The 15,826-nt window shown below is 43.6% G+C and overlaps 1 protein-coding gene across 4 annotated transcripts in view; it reads left to right on the top strand.

Moving 5' to 3' along the window:
• Window positions 1-15,826, top strand: part of LOC105490487 (angiomotin) — a 65,162-nt gene that overhangs the window by 19,971 nt on the left and 29,365 nt on the right. For 3 of the 4 annotated variants that reach the window (XM_011756205.3, XM_024795646.2, XM_024795645.2), the window contains exons 5-7: window positions 5,583-6,099; window positions 10,089-10,233; window positions 11,508-11,600. In XM_011756205.3, the coding sequence (XP_011754507.2) occupies window positions 5,583-6,099; window positions 10,089-10,233; window positions 11,508-11,600 (755 nt within the window). Of the gene's footprint in view, window positions 1-2,004; window positions 2,086-5,582; window positions 6,100-10,088; window positions 10,234-11,507; window positions 11,601-15,826 lie in introns of those variants that run through there. The other variant, XM_024795648.2, reaches the window with a different exon arrangement.

The raw sequence follows: 15,826 nt of genomic DNA on the forward strand, positions 1-15,826 counted from the left end.
TATTTGGGCCATGTCTCTGATCAGTAGTATTTCAACATATAGGGCAGGAGAAAAGGTTTAAACTGTGGGCACCAATGGTGGCATTTAAGTGTGGCATCCTGCCCCATGACCGTGAGTAATGATGGGTGGCCATCAGGTGTGAAGTGCTTGGTCCTAGGCTGGCCTTCATCTATATGCAGCTCACAGACTAGGTCTGTGATGTCCTTTGATGTCTACCTCTTTGTCTCCTGTACCCTACTTGCTTATTTTGGAAAAAACCTTCTGGCTTGAAGTTCATTGAGTGACTCAGGAGAGAAGGCAGTCATGGGGTGGAGTAGGGTGAAAGTAAGAGAAGGCACCTAGCATTTCCTGGTATTTCTTTGTTTTGCCCTCCAGGTCCTGTTTTTTTAGCCAGAGGCAGTTCGCTTTGGACTCCACCCCTAACGTTGCCAGTTTAGGATTTTTTTTTCCCTCTTAACCCAGGTTGATTTCCTAACCCTTCAACCTCCTCTGTGCAGCTTTCAAAGGGCAGGAGCCTATGTTCTGATAAGTGTCTTGGAACAGGAAATGGGGTAACCGACAGGGCCACTCAGGTTTAAAAGAGATCAGGAACCAGATTCCCATCTGACCAATGAAACGGAAGACCCGGGGAAAGGTTGATCTGTTCAAGACTGCTTCACTTAGTGGAAACCCATTCAAGCCAGCAAAATATCAATGAAGCTGGGGGTTTCTGTTTTACTTTTCCCATCAGTATGGAAGAGTCTGTTGATGGGCTGACGTCTGTTGCCTTGTGGGAGGGGAGTGTGTTGGCTGGGGTGTGGAGCAGAGGCCACAGCCCCACTCAGCACACAGCCCGCCTTCCTAGGAAAGCTATTTTCAGAACTCATTCACCAGTATTGTTTGTGATCTGAAATGACTCCCACAGTGTTTGAAGCTAGATGGAAAAGCCCTTTGATCTCCCTAAATAAATAATAGGGAGCCCAAAGAGGGTTTTTTTTTTTTTTTTCTTTTTTTTCTTTTTTCCCATCCTGATTAAACCACCGGAGAAATTTAGCTGCATGTATTTTACAGGAAGATACATATTTTTTTATCCTCCCACCTAAGTTATCTGTGGATTTCTCTTTCTTTCTGTCCTCAAAAGCAACAGAGCCCATGCTGATCTACCCTTGTTGAGCAACGTTTTAATACACAGTTTTGCTGTAACAAGTTTTTCTCTATGGGAGAGCAGCAGAGTGCTTGATAATGCTTGATGAATAAGCAAACCTAAAATGGCCCTAGTGGGAGGATGCTCTATATGAAATTTGGGTCTGCATCAGGCAAATTCTGGCTGTAAAATTGTTGCAGGGCCCTGCGTGAGGGAGTGGCACCTATTGACATATTACTGGCAAAAGGAGGTAGTTGAACTGCTTTCCAGAAGTGTACTGCTTTAAGGTGGTGACACATTTTCCCTCCTCCATTTCCTTTAACCAACTAGCTATACAGTTTTTGAGTACCTTTCCAAGTAACTGCTGCTAGCAGCAGCCAATTAGAAGACTACATTCTGAGCCCTTAATCCACAAATTACAGATCAGGATGCAAAGCAAGCTTTTTGAACAAATTGCTGTTAAGAAAACATTTGTTTGCTTTTAGAGATGCAGTGAACTGCTGGAGATTTGCTGTTAAAATGAACAAAATTATAAACAATCCTTTTATTACTTCATCTTTCTTATGTCTTCCTCTCCCCACTTAAAAAATAAATACCTTGAATGCCCAGAACTCCAGATGAGAAACAAGGCCAAGCCATCTGAAGAATTTTAAAATTTCAGAGTCTTTGTCTTTCTAAGTGCTGAACCTTTTCTGCATCCTGGGTTTATATATTTATCAACTGCTTTTAAAAATTAAATCATTTCTGTTTATAAAGCAGCCACCTCCTTTCAGTTGTTGAAATCATGCCCAGATCCGAGGTTTCTTGAAATCCTTGTTTAGTGGAATCTAAGGGTGACCTAACTCTGTAGTTCAGAGCAGAGCTGGTTGTGCAAGAGAAACCATCAGGAATTTGCAGCCTGCTCCAGGATTCACAGATTCACCGATTCACCATTGCAGAGCCTGGGAAAGACAGTTTCTGTGGTGAGGATCAGTCGAGTTCCAGGCTATTGGGTGGCACCTGCTCTGGTGAGAGTGTGTGTGCAGGATTGCACATGTGTGTGCCAGGAGTGTGGAGTGTGTGTGCATGCACATGTGTGCATGTGTGTGTGGCTGCAGAGGGTGAGGACTCCCAGTCATCGATGTGGCAGGGTGGAAGGTGCTATGTCAGCTGGGTGGAGTGGCTTTTACTTTCCCTTTGTGTCCTTACTACTGTCTCTGGGAGGAGTGTACCCCCTACCCCACCCCATTCCCCCAACTTTGGGGAGGATCCTGATTTTAGTCACTGGCCCTTGTCCTGCATGTATGCTATGTCCCCTTTTCTGCAGAGCCCCAGTTGCCCAGGTAGCCTTAGGAAGGAGCAGGATGAAGGGAGGGAAGTGGCAGGAGGCAGGTCAGGGCTTGCATGGAATCATGTGATTCTGTTGTCTGCAGGCGGCTTGTTGTTCCTGGTTAACGTGTCAGTGGGGAGTGATTCAGGCTGCTGTGTGCTGAAGGACCTGGAGAGTGTGCTGCTCATGTGGCTGCCACCTTTATTATTACTGTCATTACTCTTACTGTTATTATTTAATTTGGGGTATATTTTGGCTTCCTCTGACATCCCTCCCCCACCTCTCCGCCCAACACACACACACACTCTGCCTTATCCCCTGTCATTCCTTAATCCTTTTTTCTCAGGGGGAGCTTCACCCCAGTGTTCATTCCATCCTGCTTTTCCCGGGTGAGAGGATGCTGAAGCCCAGATTGAGTTCTTCACTGAAGGGCTTTCTCTCCCTTTGCCACTGCCCAAGCCGTTGCTTGTTTGCAAACAAGTGACGGCCTGCCTTGGTTTTCCCAACATCACAATGCACTGAGATCTGCTTCCTTTTCCAGTCTGGGGAACTGAGGGGCAGCTGCCTTGTCTCTGTTTATCTTCATCCTCAGCTTATCTGACCCCAGAGACCTCCTTCTGCAGACCTCATGGTCTCCTCCTTCCCAAGGTCCCTGGAAGGCCATGTGCTGTCGTCCAGGGAGTGGAGGGGCCTTTCAGTCTCCAGGCAGGAGGGAGGCCAGTGGCCGAGTTTGTTTGAGAGAGAGGTCTGGGTTGCTTGATGAGGCCCAGGGGAGCTGTGGAGAGAAAGCCCAATTCAGAACTGGGCGTTCAGTCTTTAAAAGAGAATACCTTCCAGGCCTTGGACTTGCAAATTCTGGGAACAAAAACGAAGGTTAATATAGTGATTTTTTTTTCCCTTAAAATTTGAGAGCTGCATTGGAGAACATGAAACGTAAGCCCCTCTTTTCTGCCCACAAAGCAGAAAAGAGGCACACAAGCCCCAACAAATCTCAGGACATTATATTTTAACTCTGTAGACATGTAGAAATTATAATAGCTCTCATTCAAAGAGAGAAAAGAGCACATAGTCTTTTACCTGTGAGGAAACTGAAGATCCATAGACTGGAAAATAGGAACTCTTCACCAAATAAATGTATAAATAACTCCCAGGCTTTTGATTGAATGAGTGCTTTGAGCTCTGGGGAAAAATATTATGTATGGCAGCAACTTTCCAATTGTACTCATGAGTACCATGTCAATTCTTCTTTGCCCAAAGAGTTCGCATGCCCTGTTCAATATTCAGCAATTATTTATAATGACAGATGTATGTGATTGGAAGAATGTGGGTACACCAGAGGCATAGATGGGGCTGAGCGACAGAATCCAGGGTTTGAACAGGTTTGAGGACTCTTGGGAAGATCTAGGTTATTGGGTATCCATGAGAAAGTGTTTGGAATGATTTTATAGCTATACAAAGCCCTTATAGTGAAGATCCCTTGTAAACATGGATAAATGAACAGTAATGGTAAATGGAGTGTGTGTGTGAGGAATGTGCTTTAGCATCTGGAATGCCAGTTAAAAGTTAATTGCTCCTGGTTATTTGTCCCAGTTCCACCATGAATTTTATGCAATTTATTGCAAAGATTAAATGGATATCCTTTAAGTAACAAGCTAACAAGATCAGCTTATCTCACTGGGAGGTAGAGAAGTGACTCTTTGTAATTCCTATTGCGCCAAAAATGAGAAGACCTCAGTATTTTTGCAATTTATTTGTGACCTCAAGAATAAAACGGGCTCATGCAGATTAAGTAACTTGCGCAAAGTTACACAGCTCGTGAGCAGCAGAAGAGGTCTCCAGACTCCCTCTGTTGGGATCCAGATCCCATGCACTTAGCCATCTGTCTTCCCTGGATTGAGAAATACCAACGGTAGAACAAGCGTCCACAGGACATGGGAGCATATGAGGTTAATTGGGCATGAGCTAGGGGATGAACAAGCTTTTTGTCTTCAGTGCACGCTGACAGATATTATTCCTGGTAGTGGTGACAGTGGAAGTGATCCATCCACATACTCTTAATTGTTTCCCTTAATGGCTAATAGTCATTAGGTAGGAATTGTTTATACCTAGATGTTAGCATTTTGTACCTGGTAATTGGGTACAAAAATGGGAGAGCCACATTAAATAATGTGCCAAAGGTCTCTTTCTGGAACTTTCTATGGCCAATAGGCTGGAAATCTGAATATCAGTACACAGAAATCAATATATTATGGTAGTAGAAAAAGCCAGAAAATGGGAATTGGGAAAGAAGGATTCTACCCTGGCACTACCACTCTAATATTTGGCAGATCATTTCCCCTTTCTGGACCTCATTCCCCATCTGTCCAGTGATGGGGTTGAACTAAATAATTTTCTTATAAGGCCTTTCCAGTTCTTACATTTTGTGATTCATTACACCAAAAATAGTATGTTAGCATTGCTTGTAACCCTCTTCAAGTCTTTTTATGGTTACTGCTAATGGGAATCATTAAATCATTAACAACTGGAAGCAACAATAATTATTTAGTGTCTGTAATATAAGTATCTACCAATCCTTGAATAGTTTTTTTTTGTTTTGTTTTGCCTTTTTTTTTTTTTTTTTGGTGAATGTATGAATTACTAAAGGGAGGTGCAGATAGCAAGATGAGGGGTGGTTTCTATGGCTGTTCGTTGTTTCCTTCCTGGCAAATGGAACATAGTTTCTTAACTAGGATCTTTATGTGTGCTGTACCACATGTATAATGTCAGAAAAGGTTTAATTTAAAATAATGAGATGAAAATTACCTTGTAGAAGAATGGTTTGAAATGTTTAGACTTGAGCAAATGGGTATACAAGTGTGTATCACTACGATTTTCACAAAATGACCATGGAGGTTGTCTGGTTCTGACCCTCATGGGATCACACCTCTGTTTGTCAGGCAGAGTCACAGAAGGTCAGGCTGGAAAAGGGCTGTAGTCTTTGCAGAGATAGAGCAGGCAGGGTTAGACTTCCCCATAGTCAGACCCTGCCTGCTCTTCGTTTTGCAGGTGTCCTGGGGGCATCAGAAGCCTCCTCATCTCACTTTTGTGAGCCCTTCTCCCCCAGTGCCTTGGGAGAGAAATTAACCCGCACCTGCCCTTCATGTTTTACAGGCAAGCGCAGGACATCTCATTGCCATTGTCAACCAGGAGCTCTCAGCCTCACAGCCCTACTTCTTCTCTGACCTCTGGGGGGTCCTTGCCCTTGCTACAATCTCCAGCATCCACTAGATTGTCTCCTGCCCGACACCCCTTGGTCCCAAACCAGGGAGACCATTCAGCTCACCTGCCTAGGCCGCAGCAGCATTTCCTTCCTAATCAGGCTCACCAGGGGGATCACTATCGTCTCTCCCAACCTGGCCTGAGTCAGCAGCAGCAGCAACAGCAGCAGCAGCACCATCATCATCATCACCACCAACAGCAGCAGCAGCAGCCACAGCAGCAGCCAGGAGAGGCCTATTCAGCTATGCCTCGGGCTCAGCCATCCTCTGCTTCTTATCAGCCAGTGCCAGCAGACCCTTTTGCCATTGTTTCCAGAGCCCAGCAGATGGTTGAGATCCTCTCAGATGAGAATCGGAACTTGCGGCAGGAGTTGGAAGGATGCTATGAGAAGGTGGCAAGACTGCAGAAGGTGAGGCTTCCGTTTTGGGATATTAGGGCCTCTAAGTCTTATTTGTGGGACTTGTTTAATATCCACATTAAAGTGTCCACTTGTGAATCCCAGCATTACTTGTGGCAGATCTTCAGGACTTTTATATCTGGAGGTTAGATATGGGTCAAACTTCGGAAAAAGCCTTCTACCTGTCTACCTAGGAGAAGTAATGTCTTACATTTACACAAGGAGAAAAATAATTATACAGTTTTTCCAGATGCCGTAGTCCTAAAGAAAACGTGATTGATTCTTTTAGAATTCCAAAAGGCAGTGATACTTTTTGATAAGAATACTGGTGATGCCTGTATAGGTAAAGGATCTGACAGCACCTTAAGGCTCATTGTCTTGGTCACATTTTCCCAAATATGAATTTGAATCTTAAATGTAAAAATAAATGTAGTTCTTAGAAAAATCTCACCAGCTAAAGTTAGAGCGGTCCTGCCTTGTTCTGGAAAAGGCTCAGAATACTTTTCCTAGTGGGAGTTCTCATAGTAACTCTCTTTCAACAATCCCTCCTCCCCACCCTTTGATTTGGTCCCTCTCTGCAGCTCAAATTCAACATCTGCTCTCTTTCTCTGGTGTGTGTTGGGGGCAGGAGGGGCTTAACACCACAGCTGGGTGACAGGTGACAGCCCTAGGCTGAGGAAATAGAAAAAGGATTGTATCTCCAGTTCACATTCTTCTCTGCCCGCCCCGCTCCTGCAGCTGGGACTTTAGCTCTGGAGTACCCCAAGCGAGGAACCTTAGCTCTTGGCTTCCAGGGGCTGCTGGTGAATAGCGTTATGCCTTTGGCAGCTTCTTTGCAGCTTTTGTCATTGTGGAGCTCATGTGGTTTGGTCTCCCTACAATGTGAATTGTTCAGAGAGGTGAGGGTGAAGGTGGGGAAGGGACAGGGGGATGCCTTGTATTGTCCAGAAACTCTGTCCTTAGGAAACACCAGGAGTAGAAATTTCAGAGGCCTGAATGAAGCTGAGTATTTGTAAACAGGCATCAAATCTGGGAGCCTAAAGGAGATGGGAGCTTATTATCAGCAGAGGATTTTTTCTTTTTTTTTGGAGACAGAGCCCCGTTCTTGTCATCTAGCCTAGAATACAATGGCGCAACCTTGGCTCACTGCAACTTCCGCCTCCTGGGTTCAAGCAATTCTCCTGCCTCAGCCCCCTGAGTAGCTGGGATTACAGGCATGTGCCACCACACCTGGCTAATTTCGTATTTTTAGTAGAGACGGGGTTTCTCCATGTTGGCCAGGCTAGTCTTGAACTCCCAACCTCAGGTGATCCGCCCGCCTCGGTCTCCCAAAGTGCTGGGATTACGGGCGTGAGCCACTACGCCTGGCAAACAGGATTTTTATATAGGAAAATGGCTTCCCTGTCCCTTAGTTTTCCTAAATCTGGATGAGGGTTGTTGGAGTGCTCTGAGAATTGTTTCTTCCCGGCTATTCCCTGATTTTGTATTTTCACCCCCTCATTTTAACTATATCCCTGCCCCCATCACTTTGGTGGAATAAATTAATTATATCCATACACTGGAAACCCAACCTGGCTGATGAGGTTAGCAGTTGACACCCCCTCTCCAAACTCTCTCTTCAGAGTGATCCCAGCCCATCTTTGATACAATCACTGAAGGATGAACCCAGCTCTTCTACAGACCCTTTTTGCCAAAGGATCCAGGGTGATTGTATGTGTGTGTGTGTGTGTGTGTGTGTGTGTGTGTGTGTGTGTGTGGGTTCAGCCAGTGACAGGGAAGAGGAACAGAATAGGATTGCTGTTGTTTGTTCCCCAAGATGGGAAAAGATGCCTCAAATAAGTGTAACTGGAACAGCTTGAGTGTTGGGAAAGTAGAGGCTGACCCAGTGTCAGGTAGAGTAGAGGGGAAGGTGGAGCAGGAGAGGAAAAGAATAGTGGGGAAAATTAAGGTAGATCCCAGGTAGTACTGGAGGAAATGAAAAGGCCCGAGGCTCATGAGGGGAGTAAGTAGACAGAGTAAGTCTGGAAAACCCGCTGCCACCCTCCTCTCTGCCCCCACCATCACCCAGCCCAAACCAGTGGATCTATCCTTCTGTGATGGCTTTTCCTGGAAGGCCCTACTGAGAGCTGTGGGACTTGCCCTTTTGAAGGATAGAGTATCTATACAGTGGGTAGGGGAAGGATTAGTATAAGATCTTGAAATAGCAGTCTGCACACCTTGAGGAAAGACACTGCCTTCCAGGTGTTGCATTCTGTGCACAACTGGACAGCCTTGAACTATAAGCGCTGCCCAGAGCAGACCAACACCAAGCCTGCTCTTTCAGATAGAAATGTTTATTTTCTGTCCCCAGCGCTTGAGTTTCATGCAAAAGCTTCATCAGGCGCAGGCCTTGCAGATCTTGTCTCTAAATGCCATTCACCAGTTTTCACCTTCTGTGCTGCTATCTTGGTGCCATCTGTGAAGAGAAAAACACTTTTGAGTCTGCTCTTTTCCGTGGTGTAAGCCTTATTTGTTTGCAGGCAGTCCTGTCTCTGGCAGAATTTTGGACACGGAGGCGTGTTGAATCTGACTGGTTTGGCAACCTTACCTTTCCTCTAGTGTCCCACTAGGGGCCTGATATTTCTCCCCAGAAAGTACCCTGAGCTTTGTTAAACAGGATAGTGGAAAACACAGAAGGAATGCAGAATGGTTGCAGAGTCCAATTTAATCTGAAAATTGCTTAATAGGCCATAGGTTTATTTGTCTTATACAAATTATATGCAAATATCTGTGTGGTTATTATATGTGCAATGGAGCTATACTAGTTACAGAAAGACTGTGGAGTCTAATTTCTCATTTTCTGCCTGATTGTGGCTGATTCAGAGCAAGACTCTTTCTCTTTGAGTTTATTTTCCCCATTTTATGAGATTTGCAGGGGTGTCATAAAACACAACTATGATTGTGAATTTCTGTTAAAAAATCTATACTGGTTTCCCACTGACTATGGGATAAAGCCCAAATGCCTGGCATTAAAAGCATTTTATGATCTGACTCCAGTCTATCTTAGCAGCCATATCTCGCCAGGTTCCCTCTGTGTACCCCACAGTGTCCAGCCAAATTAGACGACTGGTCATTCTGGGAATGCATTTGCTTACTCAGAATAGAATACCCTTCCCCTCACCTCTGCTCATTGAAATCTGACCCAGCTTTCAGGATCTGACTCTAAATGCCATCTCTTCCCAGATACTGTTCTCCTCCCCACTTCCCCCAAACAGGAATAACTTCTTCCTTGTCTGTACTTTATGGCACTACTTCTACTTTTCTTAAAGATGTATCTTGCCCTGTATTCTTTCATTCGATTGGATTGAAACCTCCTTGAGGGCAGTGGAAATGTTCTCATTCATATTTACACACCCCCAATAGTACTTTACAGAGTTGGTATAAATATTTGGTCCTTGGTAAATGTTTGTTAAATTGAACTGAACTGCTTCATGAAGCTTGGGGTTTTTAGGGTTGGTCTCTGCTGCTGACAGTTGCTCTTCAGAGGCAATTTAACTTTTCTCTCTGCTAAAATGAGAAGAGGTATCCTGCTTATTAGTCAGATAATCAGTACAGACTGGAACCAACGTGTGAAAGCCCTTTGAATGCTTTGGAATAAAGTATCTATATACTATATATATTATTACTAATATTTTCAAAATTAAGAGTTTTCTTCAGAAATTAAAATTCTTTATAACCATTTATAAAATTTATTCTGTCTTACCATCTCCTCTGAAGGTAGAAAGTGTCTATTTTTTTAACCCGAGGAAAGACCATGGCACCATGAGTGAATTACTAAGCTTATGGTTGAAGGTGGAGATCCTTCCTTGAAACTTTTCTCGTCTGACTGTGTTATGCTTGCCTCCTGGCCATCTGTGAGCCCTGGAAGAAGCTGTCACCGAGGATTTGCATGTTTGTTTTCAGACCATTTTCCCCATCAACCTCCTACCATCACCACCATCTTCTTTTCTGTTGTTGTTAAGGTGGAGACAGAAATCCAGCGCGTCTCAGAGGCATATGAGAACCTCGTGAAGTCATCCTCCAAAAGAGAGGCCCTAGAGAAAGCCATGAGAAACAAGCTAGAGGGCGAGATTCGGAGGATGCATGATTTCAACAGGGATCTGAGAGGTGAGGGAACCAAAGGACTTGTCTTTGTACTTCTGAAGCAACTGCAGGGTGGTGAAGGGAAGGGCTGAGCAAGATTCAACTAGGCTCTTTGGGGCTGTCCAACCCACCGGTATGGGCAGTAAATGGCTGGGCATGTGCCAGGCTAATTTTTTATGACTGCAATAGTGCTCAGTCCCAAGCTTGATTGATCAAAGTGTGGATGCACCTCACTGGTCTTCTGAGCGATGAGCTGATGTGTTTATCAGGCAGGATCCCTGCTGGGACCCCTGGACCCACCTGGCCCACCCCCACAATAGGTGCTGCCTCTTCTTTTTAACAGGTTTTGCAGAGGCATGCCCTTGGACCGTGCAAGCTTGAAGTATAATGTCCTCTCTTATTTCCAGGACTCACTGACTCCTTTTATTTTTGACTTTCACCTGATAATATTGAAGACTTTGGGAAATATTTCTACTTTAAAGTGCCTTCAGCACGTTCAAAACTACTGACTTGGGGATGGTACTTTCTTTATTGCTTTTTCTCTCTCTCTCTTTTTTTTTTTTTTTTTTGTGAGTTCGAATCTTGCTCTGTCACCCAGGCTGGAGAGCACTGGCACAATCTTGGCTCACTGCAACCTCTACCTCCCAGGTTCAAGTAATTATCCTGCCTCAGCCTCCCCAGTAGCTGGCTGGGATTACAAGTGTGTGCCACCATGCCTGGCTGATTTTTGTATTTGTAGAGAAGGGGTTTTGCCATGTTGGCCATGATGGTCTTAAACTCCTGACCTCAGGTGATCCACCCGCCTCGGCCTCCCAAAGTGCTGGGATTACAGGCATGAGTCACCGTGCCCGGTCAGGGATATTACTATCTATCTTTGAATTTTGGTTATTTTATCTTTAAAGTCAGGCAGCCCAAATACGTGCTGCTAGTTGTCCCTTTCTAGCTTTGACATTACATGAGTTTGAAGACTTTATAGTAACTGTGATGCTCTTTTTCTCTGGTTAATGAAAGATATCTTTATATATTTGGGGAAGGATAATTTCATTGAAATTTAGAATTCTGCAGTTAACTTAGGTTTTGGCAGTGAGGAGTGAAAGCATTAAATACTTACCTCCTCCTCCCCGGCCATGGTCTAGTATTATTTTGGGATTCACATTTGCAAACTCATGTTAGTCACCCATTCCTGTTTAACAAGAAGAAACAGGCTTGTTTTACCAAAGGTCAGTATTTAGAGGGCCAATAGTATGTGCATGATAGTTTATATTTGAGACCCTGTTGATTGTCTCCAAATTCCACAGAGCGTCTAGAGACTGCCAACAAGCAGCTTGCGGAGAAGGAATATGAAGGGTCAGAGGACACCAGAAAAACCATCTCGCAGCTCTTTGCAAAAAGTAAGTCTGCAAGCTGCAGAAACAGGTATTAATGTGTGGATGGGAGCAAGGTGCGTGAAAAGATTACACTGTTCTCTTTAGCCTTTTAGAACAGCCAGGGCAGAGTCAATATCACCTAAGGATTGTTTTTCCTATTCAGGCATGAAGTTGGAAGATTCTGTTCTTTTCCTCCTAAGCCAAGAAGGCTGCTTGCCACAACATCTTGTCACATCACATTGCTCCTTCAGCATTAAACTAGAGAAGCCTGTTGAAATCCCTGCTAGTGTCATTGCTACCTAAATAAAGAGCCTTACTGAACATGAGGTCCCTTCATGTTGAAGGGATTTTCTTAGAAGATCCCGTGTGCTGGCTCTGGTAGAGATAGGATTAATGTGCAGGATTGATGATAGTGTTTGGAATACTTCACCTGTATCTGGGGCTCCCTTTGTTAGGCATCTAGTATTTATTGTTACACAGTGGCAGATTGCAAGGGGAGCTAATCCTATGGCCTGAACTAGTGACTCTGGCTGCACAGTTGGAGGATGTGGGGGAGGGCAGAGCTGTGTCTTCCTCATAATAGTGTTTCCTTTGTCTGGAAATACTCCTAGGACCATGACAATGAATTAATCTTCTTCTTTATCGGTCTCTAATGGACCCCACCCAGCTAGACAATGTCTAATTATTTCCAATTGCCTTAATAAAACCAGCAATAAAAACTTCGTAGTGGATTGAGTCCACAGGGAGAATTACTCGGGGAGAAACAGATGAACTGCTCTCGTTTCTGCAGATGCCTGTAGCTGGTTTCCTCTCCCCCCAGCCTCCCTCAGTGTAGCTCTGGCTGTAGTTGTGCTCAGTAGGGATTTGTCAGTCTCTTCCATCTTTGCTGGGTCTCCAAATGACCCTTTCAACTCATTCCATGCAGCTTCTAGCGAGCTTTTACAAGTTCGTTTGATCTTCACTTACAATACCGCCCTCCCTTCCTGAGTTATTCTGTTGTGCTCTGGCTTCAGAACAGGTTTTTTCTTTTTCTTTTCCGTGTACCTCCTGTTCCTTTGTCAACATATCTTAGAGTAAGGAATGTAGTTTTTCTGGTGTCATCAGTGCCTAGTATAAATTTTTGTGAAATTGCTTTTGTGGTATCACAGTTGCTCTCAGAGCTAGTTCACTGGCAGAAAGAGGGTGGCAGACTTTCAGATCAAAACAAACAAAACGTATAGATTCTTTGTTCTGGATCAGCTAGATCATACTCCTCTCTGTATGGAGATGGTATTTCAGGTGTCCTAGGAGCTCTTCTACAGGTTTATACAGTGTGCTAACTTAGTAAATCAGACGGTATTACCAGCAGAGCAAAAGACTGTCAAATGGCTCTAGGAGGGAAAAGTGAAGTTCACCAACTAGCCAGGGAAGAGGGCATGACTCTTGTCCCTCCTAATTTCTTTTGGCTTGGGACATTGACAGGGCCCTGCATGGTTGGAACTGTGGCAGGAGAAAGGAAAGCCCTCTTGAAAAGCCTCTCTGGAGAAGGTACTGCAGGAATCCTAGAGAAACCAAACCAACTCAACCCTAGAAGAAGGCAGCCTAGTACAGTAGAACCAATCTGGGTGTGAATAGGGGCTCCACTACTTGTTTACCCACTGTGGGACCTTGTGCAAGTTGGTCAAGCTGTCTGGGTCTCTGTTTTCTCATATGCAAATGGGAGAAGAGAATAGTACCTTCCTTGTATGGTTGTTCTGAGGATTAAGCTAGTACAATACCTGGTATGCAATACGTATTCAACAAATGTTCCTTTCTTTCCAAATGCAAAGTCAGAATGCGAAGGAAGGTGAGGCTGCCCTATTGAAGTTTCTCCTATAACTTAAGGTTTGAGTCTCAAGATGAAGAGCACTTAACCTCCAAAAAATCAAAACTACTTTGTTTGAGTTTCTGGTGTGAGGTCTGTCTTAGTTAAGAGGAGAGGAAAGACATGGGACATAACTACTTGTGTCATGGTCCCCTGTAGTTATAATGAATTGATTCAGAAACATGGAATTGCTAATTTTATAGGTCAGGTGACTCTCAACCTTCTCATACTAAAAATTAGTATACACAATCTGTTGTATCACAATGAAAGGTTTTGAATCTACAGATTCTCATTATTAATCGTGGTGATAATGATCATCATCTGCTTTGTGTAGTAAGTTCTTTTGGCGTTTGGTTGTGCTTTCTAACATTTCTTTCACTTAAATAAATATTCTATCTCATTTTATCCTTACAAATATTGTGAGGTTAAACAAGATGGTAAAATTACCTCTGTTTTACCATCTAGCATTGTTGATTCTTTCTTAACATGTCTATCTTTCTGCTTATATTATTGATCTGATTTTGCATGCTGTCTGCATTTTTCATTAGAGCCCTTAGCATATGAATCATATTTGTTTTAAATTCACAGTCTGTTAATTCCAGTATCCCTGCCTGATCTCAGGGTCTGGTTCTGATGCTTGCCCTGTCTTTTCAAACTGTATATTTCACCTTTTAGTATGGCTTGCAGGTTTTTTTTTTTTTTTTTTTTTTTGCGTGTGTGAAATGGCAGACCTGATGTACGGGGTAAAAGGCACTGCGGTAAATAGGCCTTTCGGGATGTGATGGTAAAATCTGGGGGAAAGGGAAATGTTCTAGACCTATGATTAGATATCAGTCTTTTACTGAGCCTGTACCTCTGGACTGAACTTCACAAGTGCATCTCGGTTTTTTTTCACCCCTTTAGGTGGTGCAGGATCACTAGAAAGGGCTTCAGCTGGATATTTCTTTCTCTCGTGTAGAAGGCCAGAGCATACTGGAGTTGGATGTTTCCTTTCCCCTGGGTCAGTTAGGCTCTGGAAACAAACAAACAAGCAAACAAAATCCCAAAAACTCATAGATTAGGTTCTGGTTAAATAGTTTCTCTTGAGGGCAGGCCTTGTTAAGAACAGAATGCCCTGGCATGTTTCATGATGGTTCATTTTTCCCTCCCCCTGCTGGAATCACAAGGGGTCCATTTCACTAACAGACATCTACAACTAGGAATAAGCAATGAAATCTTTAAGTGATCATTTGGGAAGAGTGAGAATTACTTTGTTGGAATTCAGTGATATCACTTCAGGTATAATATTCTCATATTCTCATTAGCTGTGGGTACTGGAACAAGGTACAGCCAGCCACTAGAAGAGGGCAGATTGAGATAAGAATAGTATATGGAACAAAGTGTAAAATCTGTTTAGAGATTACTTATAAATCTCTATTAACATACAAATGCTAGCTTGTGATCATGTTCTTTCATTCTCCTAAAAATTATAGTTTTGGCTACTGTCTCATACTGGTGCTTTCTTCCTCTATTTTTCTTATATCCATCCACAGATATTTATTAAACCCTCATATAGATGCTGCTCATCTGAGCTCTCTTTAAAACCCAAGCCCGAAAGACCATTATGTGCCCACTAACCTCTTCCATTCTAAGGTCAGAGAGTATATTTGTATACACATGGGCACACACATGCAAGTATATGTACACACACATGTTTTTGTATATATGCAAGTATATATATACACACACACACATTTTTTATATATGTATATATACACACTTTTTTTTATATATGTATATATACATATATATGTGTGTGTGTAAGCACCCAAGCATATTGGATTACTTTTTTTTTTTTTTTTGAGACGGAGTCTTGCTCTGTCACCAGGCTGAAGTGCAGTGGCGTGATCTCGGCTCACAGCAACCTCCACCTCCCGGGTTCAGCCCCCGGGTTCAGCCTCAGCCTCCTGCCTCAGCCTCCCTAGTAGCTGGGATTACAGTCGTACGCCACCATGCCCAGCTAATTTTTGTATTTTTAGTAGAGACGGTTTCACCGTGTTGGCCAGGGTGGTCTTTATCTCTTGACCTCATGATCCGCCCACTGCAGCCTCCCAAGGTGCTGGGATTACAGGCATGAGCCACCCTGCCCAGCCATATTGGATTACTTTATTTTAAAAAACTGAACTTTCAAATGCTAATAGGCTTAAAGGGAGAAAAGGAGAGTCGCAAAAAGAGGATGTTTTTTTCAGGTGAAATGGCTGCCTTTCTTCCTCTGATCCTGATGTTTTCCATCTAACTTTGCCCTGTTCTTTACAGTGTTCCCTCCACACCTAGCCTATCCTACCAGAGAAGGAGTAGGATAAAAGCATAACATGGCTTTCAGTTTTACTGTATTATCTTTGACTGTGTATATACCCAAAGGATTATA

The sequence above is a fragment of the Macaca nemestrina genome, chromosome X (assembly GCF_043159975.1).
Source record: "Macaca nemestrina isolate mMacNem1 chromosome X, mMacNem.hap1, whole genome shotgun sequence".
Taxonomy (NCBI): domain Eukaryota; kingdom Metazoa; phylum Chordata; class Mammalia; order Primates; family Cercopithecidae; genus Macaca; species Macaca nemestrina.